The following is a 9,807-nucleotide window of genomic DNA, read 5'->3' as shown; positions in this document are numbered from 1 at the left end:
AAAAATTTTTGAAATTTTCCCCCCATCCCCAGACTTGAGGTAAACATTGTTCTCAATGTGTAGTGTTTAAATGAGCGGGTCAAAATCGAAAACTTTTACTACTCCCCCATCCCCACACTTGAGGTAAACATTGTCCTCAATGTGTAAGAGCTAGAGTTTTAAAACACAAAAGGTTTGTGGTTTTGGAATTACTGTTGTTGTTTGGATTTGGTTGTTATATGATACTGCTGGTTTATGATTGATAATAATAATATTTGCATTGCTTTAAAACTTCAAATGATTAATAAGCACCTGGCCAAAATTTGAAACATCTGTACAGTTCTTAGTTAGCCCAAGAATGGCTGTTGTATGTGTATGCAAGTAGATAGAGAAATTTTTTGAAATGTACAAACTCAACCAACCTTTTACCTCACCAGCCATTAAGACTAGTGGGTATGGTTCGGCTCATCCCCACGGGGATGAGCCTCCACGTAGGCGCCACGTAGACGGCCCGTGGAGGATGAGCCAAATGAGGGATGGAGGGGGATGGAGGATGGGGCCCCACCTCATTATTTTATAATTTTCTATTGTTTAATTTAATAACCAAGGTAATAAAAACTTTATAAAATTTAAAAAACACCACATCAAACAACATAAATAATTTCATTCCATAAAAAAAAATTACATTCCCTAAAAAAAAAAGAAACCGAAAATAAAAAAAAATTACATTTCCTAAAAAATAAAAAAGAAACCGAAAATAAAAAATAAAAAAATTTACGTTTCCTAAAACCTACGACGTCCATTTTTTTTTTCACCTCTTCCTTCATCCTCCGATAAACCTCACGTTCATCCTCCGGAACCGAGTCGAGATCCAACCGCATAATCCTAAAATCTTCCGCTCGAGCATAGTCGGACGACACGGTTTTCTTGTGACTATACTTTTCGGTCGCGAACTCTTTGAACGAACGGAATTCGTTTATCAAGTCGTCCATTTTTGACGATGCCTTCTCGCCTCTACCTCCACTCGAGCCGCCACCTCCACTCTAGCCGGACACTTTTCGCTTTCCGGCCGCTTCTTTTTTTGCTTTGTCCCTCCCGGTGGGACGTTCCGACTCGTGAATGGGCAACGCATCCTCGTCATCTTCCGGGTCGTCGTTTATGTCAATTTGACATCGAGCGGTGGAGCCTCCCGCACTATAGCTTCCGGACTCGGAAGTTTTAGTGCGTTTGGCCGTTGCGACCTCATTTGGAACCGGCTTCCATTTTTGTTCTTTCCTTACAACGTTCCATGCTCGGAAGTGCGGGAAAGGCGTTGGATTTTGGGAGTCCCACTTGGCGATAGCAAGGTTAAGAATATCTTGCTCGTTACTCCCGCTTGGAGGATTAAGGTAAATTTGGTTATAAATCGCGTTAAAGTTGTTGATGACTTTGCTCATTTTACGCCACTTGCCCGAGACGGATTCGACATCACGAGCCTCCCCATGCTCCATAATCGCGTTAAACCTATCCGTTGCCTTCTTCCAAAAACTACTACCCGTTTGGTTGTTTCCTAAAATTTAAAAAATAGTGCATTAGTAAAAAAAATTAAATTTTATAAAAAAAATAGAAACCGAAAATAAAAAAAAAATTATACCGACTATCGGGCAATTAGAGGCCTTAGTATACGCCATAGCTAGCGCCTCCTCTTCTACTTTCGTCCATTGCCTCCCCTTTGCTCTCGGTTTTTGCGCGGTTTCGGGTTCAACCATCTTTCCCTTCCCCTTCTTTTTTTTGCGCGTGAGCTCTTGCGGTGGTGATTCGGGGACGACTTCTTCATCATCATCTTCAACTTGAACCGGGGGTTGCGATTGGGATTGGAGTTGTTCAAACGTGTTGCGTTCCATGATTTGTTGGAGCGCTTGATATTGTTGAACTTGTTGTAGTTGAGACATTTGTGAGAAGGCGTTGGGTGTTTGTTGGAAACCCGAAAACGGAAATTGCGAAGACCCCACGAAGGATCCATAGTCGGAGTGTAAGCGGGACTAGAAAAAAAATTAGGTTGGTTCGGATTGGGATTATTCGGGTTGGGGTTGTTTGGGTTGGGGTTGTTTGGGTTGAATGGATTCATGTTTGGGAGAGAATGGTATAAAAAATATAGAGTATTTTTATAAAAAAGGATGAGAAATGGAGAAGAATGGGAGTAGAATGAGAAAAATTGGTATAAAAATGGATTGGGATTATGGTATTTATTTAAAAGGAAATTGATTTTTTTTTTATTAATATAGCCGTTTAATAACGGTCAAATTTTTGAATGGAGGGTCGGCCCACCCGGCTATGGGTGGCCGATTGTGATGGAAGCCGGGCCAGGGGGGCGGTGTGGGGGTCCGGCGCCGGGCCAAGCCGGGCCAAGCCGGCCCCCATTAACCGAGGTTTTTTGCTGGTCACTATAAATGCCTTGGAATGTACAAAGCGTTCAACCTTTTAAAAGTAAATGAGGTCTGTTCGTTTAAGGCACTTATACGGATACACATATATAAAGTGATATATGAAATCTGTTGGTGTATATCATGGCCGTAGAGATAATTTTGTCTGATATAGAGTGTCAATCTATTTGTGTATGTGATTTTTTTGTTGTAAATACTAAATCATACTCAAAATGTTGACAGGGTGCTTTTAATGGGTGACTTTGGACTTCCAGTTGATGTTTTTTATGTTTCCGGGATGTTTAACTATTTTCATCCTTGTTAATAAAAGGAGGTACCATCTCTATCTTTGATTCACTGAAATTACCAAAAAGTGATAAAATGTTAAAATTGGAAGACGATGTATTTCAGATGCAATATTCTATTTTTTTTTACACCAACTTAATTTAACTCTAGTATAACTAAAATGTTTTTTTTAGTATAAGTATCCGTATTAAGTTAATTTAGTCCCACATAGTACTAACGTGTTAGAATGATGAATTATGGAATTGGATTAAAAAAAAACAGCAAATAGTTAAAACTACTTTATACGTACGTTATCAAAGTATGTATCTTACTTTTCTTTAAATGAATGGAGTACTAACAATGTTTAGAACATAGGCTTGTCTAACTAGTTGAGACAGTTGATAAGGCAGTTAATAAACCAACTTTGCAAAATTATAGTTTTATATGGTCTGACTGTTATTAAATAAGGCTGTAGTGGTTACTCTGTTAGACAGTAATGAATTTTTTTTTTTTTTTTGAAAAGTAACTTTTATTCACAAGCAAACCCTACAAACAAGGGCTGCCAAACAAACAGAACCAATTACATCAAATTAAACTAGCACCAGTTATTCCATATTTCTAGATCTATTACGGTACCTTGAAGAGCTTCTTAATAATACCTTGACAGTAATAATTAAGTCTCATTTTTTCGTATCCAACTTAACAAATAACCTAAGCTGTTGTAAATCTAGGTTTTGTTACGCGAACTGTTTGGTAACATACTAAAGTGATACATTGTTCATATTTGTTCAGATTTTAGTTTATAGATAATCTACAATTGAGATGACACAATTTTCCCATTTGATAGCATATTATCGAACGGGATGCACTTCCTTGTGCGCTGAGCTTGTTGACCCATACCCACATGAAGAGCATAAAAAAGGAAGCCCGCTGGACAATCGCAAGTATTATTGCTGGAAATAGAGAACACATCCAGGTAAAGAAATCTTCAAACTGGGTTGTATATCAAATCGTATTCTATTTATAATAAGCTTATCGCTTAGATTTCAAATTGAGAAAATACCCTAGAGTTTAAACTTCCTGGAGTTTGCTGTTAGGGGTGCAAACGAGTTGAGCCTTACCTTACTCGAGCTTGGCTCGTTACAGCTCACTACAAGAACAGGGCACCTTTACCGACGACAGTTGTCGCCGGTATTGACCACTTTTGTCGCCGCTATTGACTATTAGCGGCGACATGTCGCCGGTAAAGCGTCGCCGGTATTGCTCGGACGCTATTGACCGGTTGTCGCCGGTAAAGATTGCTGTCGCCGGTATTGATGCTGTACTTTTAGCGACGACAGTTTTCGTCGCTAAAAGTGTCGCCGGTGTTGACTTTCGTCGGTAAAGGGAGAAGAGCAATAGCGGCGACACATGTCGCCGCTAAAAGTCTGTTTTTTTTTTTTTAATACAGCAGCTGTATACGTATATACAGCTGCCCAGCCAGTTTTACGGCCGTAAAAACAAAACCTGCCTATTTTCAAACAACGCAAGCATACGCAATGAACATAATCAACATATACTAAAGGTAATATAATTAAAAACTACGTTTAAGTCGTACATTATATCCTACAACGTTTAATTAAATCCAAAGCATACATTAAAAACAAGTTACTCATCGTCATCGTTATCGTTGGGTTCATCGTCGGATTCGTTATCGAATAAGTTGTCAGAATCGTAGTCTTTTGACTTTCCTTTTCCTTTTCCTTGTGAAGCAAGATAGTTGTTAAGTTGGTTCAAAAATGACGGGGTTTGGAACAAGCTGTTAACAAAATCCTACAATAATAGATAGCAAAACGTATATTAGCATATTAATTAACGCTACCAACATATATTTAACAAGGAAACATGCGTTCGTTTGTCATTTTTTAAATTGCGCAGTTTACCTCGGAAAAGGGTTCTTGCGTCCGAGCTTGCGAAGACGACATGTTAGATGACGAGTGCGAGGACGTGTTGGAAGAAGGTTTAGGCCCCATCCCGCGGTACCATCCTCGCCGCTCACCCAATGCTTCCTGATACGGGGCAATTGGCGGACCCTCACCGCTCCATTCACTAGGGGCATGTTGTATGTTCCGCTGTATTTTACGAAGATGATTAAATATATGTGTGTGTATATATATATATATATTTGTTATAGAAAATAATACTTAAAAGAAATACTTACGTAATTTTGTTCAGCAACCGGATCAACCCAATTCCCTTGATTGTCCGTGTGGGTTTTAGCATACGTAGGTACCCAATCCATATCCTGTTTAACATTAAACTTAGATTAGACATTAAATAAACAAAAGCTTACACACACGCACACATACATAAAACATTACATTTTTATAGGCGGTGCTACCGTACGAAGATGTCCCCCCCACGGTATGGGAATTGTTGTTTCTCGCGTACTAGTGTGTTGGCCTTGCTTCTTTTAATATATTTTTCTTCCCGGAAACCTTCGATGGTTCTCAACCAGTTATCATAGGGCATATCCTTGGGATGGAATGCCCTTGCACTCTCAAGATCATCGTAACCTCCCTTGCTCTTAAATAATTTTTTAGCCTCGTACTTGCGGTCAGAGTACCGCTTCATAAGCACAGCCCTAATGCCACTCGTCAAGTTTTTGGCCTCTATATCACGTTCCACTTCATCAAAATTGAAATTTTCCTACAAATTAAATAAAAAAGTTAAAATATCATATATAAATTAGATTTGCATGTGCTTAAATATTTGATAAAATTTTATGCATATAAGTTATTTACCCGTAAGTGGTTCATGAGGGCATCCTTGTAATGTTGTTCAACGTTATCCCATCCAATTTTATCGAAGGGGATGGACCGCCACATATACAGGCCGGCCTCCCGTGAAAACATATCCCTTGTTTTACCAACAGGGGTATACGTCACCTGCCTGTCAAACGTAAGCGATACAGGCCCCCCCGCTTTTACCAGACGCCTTAGTTTCTCGTTTTTTGTTTTCCCCCTAACCCTCTTCGGGGGAACCGCTGCAATTAAAACAAAAATAATTAGTAACAACATTTATAATATATAAAATATAAGGACTACAAAATAATTTAGTAAAAGACTTACCGTCTGTCTCGTGTGTGCCACGAAATCCACCAGGAGGAAGCGGTGGATCACCAGCGCCGTCACCCCCATGTCCCCAGGGGGCCAGATCAGCATCAGATACGCGAATATCAACAATATCGAAAACATAATCCCTATAAAGTTACAAATGTTACAGCATGTGTATCTAATACAAATTAAGGGAAAGTACAACAAGTGTAACTCAAATTCAAATAAATATTTCAAACAAGTGTTTATCAATTACAAATCAATAAAAATTACAATAACTTTTCTTTTAGTCAGACTCCACATAATCGGGATCATCCTCATCATAATCAGCCTCGACCTCATCAGAATCAGTCTCGACTTCAAACACTTCATCGACGGTGGCCGTTGGGGGATCAACTTCAATTGAAGGCTCACCCGCAGTAACATGAGAAGATCCAATTTGAAAGTATTGGGTCAAGTCAATGACAAGTGGACAGTCAGATGAAGAGTTGTTGTCAACAACGTCACTATCCTCTAAGCGTTTGCCAACATTTTGAACCTTATTGACGCGGTCATCACTTAATGGCCGATCCCAAATTCTTCGATGATTAACATTTTCGACTACCCACCTATGTTTATTTTTTTGGTTTCGAGACGTTTCTTGGATGAAGAACACTTGTTTGGCTTGCGAAGCAAATATGAGTTGATCGTCTTTGTCCCATTCATGTTCAGTGCTTATACTGGTGATATTATTGTCATGGTTTACACCCCTTTGAGTATCAAACCACTTGCACCGAAATAGGACAGTGGAATAATCATTTGTATAACGCAACTCAATAATTTCTTCTAATTGGCCATAAAATTTCACACCGTTCTCTCCAACCACTTCCACCCCAGAGTTTTGCGTTGCGTATTTTGCATCACGTTCAAGTGTCTTAAACCTAACACCGTTGACTATGCAAGCAGTGTAAGTGTAAGCAGTCATTTTCGCACAAATTGAAAGAGCATACAACTCCGGGTGGAATTCTGGAGAATTTTGTGTTTTCATCGAATGGACCTAACAAATATATAGTAATAATGTTTGTTATATATGTATTACCTAGCAAGTATAGAGTAATGAGTGTTATATATGTATTATACCTTATGGAGAAACCATCCCGGAAATTTGGTTTTAAGATCATCATGGGGATGTGTATGTTTGAATTCACTACATTGATGACAAATATAAGAAAGGAACGAAAAATACCAATTAACAGATTATGAAATGTTAAAGATAGAAGCACTCACTTCATGTACTCCCTAACTTCTGCGCAGTTTTTGAGGACAAACCATTCCATCTTGCTTTTTTCGATGAATGATAGATATTTCTCCTTTCTTGCGCCAACATAACGACATTTGGACTCAAACACCCATAACTTTCTTTTTTCAACAACGACATCATCGTTTCTATCTGGGCGATTGAACTTAGTCTGAACATCTTTAAAGTACATTGAACAAAATGTTAGAGCTTCTTCAAACACATAACATTCAGCTATACAACCTTCAGGCCTTGCCGGGTTTTTAACATAGTTCTTTAGTTTTTTCATGTACCTTTCAAATGGATACATCCATCTAAAAGCTACTTGACCTCCCGCAATCGCTTCATCAGGTAAATGCACAAGTAAATGAACCATAATGTCAAAAAACGCAGGTGGATAGATCATCTCTAACTTGCATAAGATGGTAACAATGTCATCCTTTGCTTTCTTCATATCATCCACCGATAGTGTTCTAGAGCAAAGTTGCTTAAAGAACATACAAAGGTCTACTATTGGTGTAGATGTATCTTTAGTCAAAAGCCCTCTAACCCCAATCGGTATCAAACGTTGCATGAGGATATGACAGTCATGAGATTTCAACCCGGTAATGTTAGCATTGTTATCTGTCACCCTCTTACTGATATTAGATCCAAACCCATCTGGTAATTTAACATTTTTTATAAACTGACAAAAAAGTTTTCGATCATCGGACTTGAATGAGTACTTTGGGTGGGGACTTAAGAACTTGCCACCCGATTGTTTCAGCCATTGTGACGGCCGAATGTTTAGTTTTTCCAAGTTGGACCGCGCATTTGGCGTGTCTTTGCTCTTATCGTTCATCAGAAGAGTACCGAGCAAGCTGTCGCACACATTTTTCTCTATATGCATTACATCTAAGTTATGTTTCAGCTGCAGAGAAGACCAATACTCAAGGTCAAAAAAATATGCTTCTTTTGGACCAGTTCAACTCGAAATCTGACCGGGTTATCCTCCTACCTCCAAAATCTGGATGCTTGCCTGGTAGACGATTAATTAAACGACCTAGTTGAGCTTCTATGTCAGCTGGGCTAAACTGTCTCGGAGGGTCTCGTGTCTCGGGTCTCCCGTTAAAGTCGAGACTTGTTCTCCAAGGATGGTTGGCATCTAAGAACCGGCGATGACCAACATAAGCACATTTACCAGTTACACGTATTGAAGGAGTGTCTTGGTTACAAGTTGGGCATGCCATGTAGCCTTGTCCGCTCCAACCTGATAGGCTACTACGGGCTGGAAAGTCATTTATGGTCCATAACAACGCCGCCTTCATTGTGAAGTATGTGTTTGTTGCTGCGTCTTTAGTACGTACACCTGTCTGCCACAATTGCTTAAGCTCATCCACTAACGGTCTAAGGAAAACGTCCATGTCTTTCCCCGGTGATTTAGGGCCAGGAATCAACAAGGTCAACATGAATGTGGACTCTCGCATGCATAGCCAGGGAGGCAGATTATATGTGGTGAGTATAACCGGCCACGTGCTATGAGTCGAGGATCCACTACCGTTGTTATAGGGATTAAAACCGTCAGCTGCAAGCCCTAAGCGAACATTTCGTGGCTCCATCGCGAAGTTTGGGTACTTTTTATCAAAGTCTTGCCATGCAGATCCATCAACTGGATGACGCATAGTCCCATCTTCCGATCGTCCGGTACTATGCCATATCATATCTTTCGCGGTGTGCCTTGAACAATACAAACGTCGTAGTCTAGGCGTCAAAGGAAAGTATCGTAGCACCTTACGAGCCACCTTCGTGCCTTTTGTGTCTTTATCGACCCATCGACTCTCATTACAAACGGGACAATTTTGCAAGGACTCGTTTTCTTTCCAAAAGAGAGCACAATCATTTGTGCACACATCTATCATCTCATATGCCAAACCAATCTTCTTAAATGTCTTCTTAGCTACATAATACGAAGGGGGAATCTTGTTGCCTTCTGGCATTGACTCTCGCAACAACGAGAGGAGTCGATCTACTCCTTCATTTTGAAAATGGTACGTATCCTTTATATTCAAAAGCTTTGCTAAAAAGTCGATAGAAGAAAACTTAGTACAACCAGGATATAATTCTGTTTCAGCTTCCTTTATCAGATCTTCAAAATCATCAACAACACCGCTACTATCTCCATTCGAGTTCTCTTGGTTAAGGTATGTATCTTCTTCCATACGCTCCCCCCTAATGTCTTCAATGACGTTTACCATACCGTCTTGTGGCGCAACATCGTTTACTTGTGCAATTGGAGTCGTGTCCCTGTGATAGGTCCACGAAGTGTATTCCTTCCAAAAACTGTTAATACGCAAATGGTATTTTATTTCTGCCATGGTTATTAAGCCGGAATTTTTACATTGGGTACACGGACATCTAACTTCATCGTGGTTTTTTATCACTCTTTCACACATCTCGATAAATGACTCGAGTCTTTGCTTGTAGTGAGGTGAATGACGTGGGGAATCAATCCAACTTTTATCGATAGGCATTATGCAACTGAAAGAAAATCTAATTTAGGATTAACAAGACAAGGGTAGGCTGCTAAACCCACTTTTTGAACACTTTATCTCATATGTGAATGTGTATTACATGATTGTTTGTTTAAGAAAAAATCGGCAGCATTTCCTCTTAGCTCCCAAGTATATATGTAATGATATATATACCCGAGGAGCAAAGAGAAAATGATAACCGAATCCTTCTTAAACAAACAATCATGTAATACACATTCACATCCTAAATGAGATAAAGT

At 39.5% G+C, this 9,807-nt stretch overlaps 2 protein-coding genes and 1 long non-coding RNA gene across 3 annotated transcripts; all 3 read right to left on the bottom strand.

Annotated features, from left to right (window-relative positions):
* Window positions 1-1,022: 1,022 nt before the first annotated feature.
* On the bottom strand, window positions 1,023-1,957 carry LOC110939273 (glutathione S-transferase T3-like). Its single transcript, XM_022180999.2, has 2 exons — window positions 1,613-1,957; window positions 1,023-1,528 (listed from the first exon to the last, which is right to left on the bottom strand). The coding sequence occupies exons 1-2, from the start codon at window positions 1,908-1,910 to the stop codon at window positions 1,023-1,025; spliced, it is 804 nt and encodes a 267-aa protein (XP_022036691.1). The 5' UTR covers window positions 1,911-1,957.
* A 2,799-nt stretch (window positions 1,958-4,756) lies between these two features.
* On the bottom strand, window positions 4,757-5,238 carry LOC110939274. The gene is made up of 3 exons (XR_002592123.2): window positions 5,027-5,238; window positions 4,867-4,950; window positions 4,757-4,777 (listed from the first exon to the last, which is right to left on the bottom strand). It is a non-coding gene; the product is annotated as an uncharacterized LOC110939274 (long non-coding RNA).
* A 1,785-nt stretch (window positions 5,239-7,023) lies between these two features.
* On the bottom strand, window positions 7,024-9,391 carry LOC110943758. Its single transcript, XM_035990012.1, has 2 exons — window positions 8,035-9,391; window positions 7,024-7,697 (listed from the first exon to the last, which is right to left on the bottom strand). The coding sequence occupies exons 1-2, from the start codon at window positions 9,389-9,391 to the stop codon at window positions 7,024-7,026; spliced, it is 2,031 nt and encodes a 676-aa protein (XP_035845905.1).
* Between the last annotated feature and the right edge of the window lie 416 nt (window positions 9,392-9,807).

This window comes from Helianthus annuus, chromosome 5, assembly GCF_002127325.2.
Source record: "Helianthus annuus cultivar XRQ/B chromosome 5, HanXRQr2.0-SUNRISE, whole genome shotgun sequence".
NCBI classification, from domain to species: domain Eukaryota; kingdom Viridiplantae; phylum Streptophyta; class Magnoliopsida; order Asterales; family Asteraceae; genus Helianthus; species Helianthus annuus.
This window is presented reverse-complemented; position numbering and strand designations above follow the sequence as displayed.

Coding starts and splice junctions, on each gene's coding strand:
- LOC110939273 (XM_022180999.2), bottom strand. CDS start 1,910: ATGTCTCAACTACAACAAGTTCAACAATATCAAGCGCTCCAACAAATC. Junction 1,529..1,612: donor CTCTAATTGCCCGATAGTCG/GTATAATTTTTT, acceptor TTTAAATTTTAG/GAAACAACCAAACGGGTAGT.
- LOC110943758 (XM_035990012.1), bottom strand. CDS start 9,391: ATGGCAGAAATAAAATACCATTTGCGTATTAACAGTTTTTGGAAGGAA. Junction 7,698..8,034: donor CAAGCATCCAGATTTTGGAG/GTAGGAGGATAA, acceptor TTAAATTACCAG/ATGGGTTTGGATCTAATATC.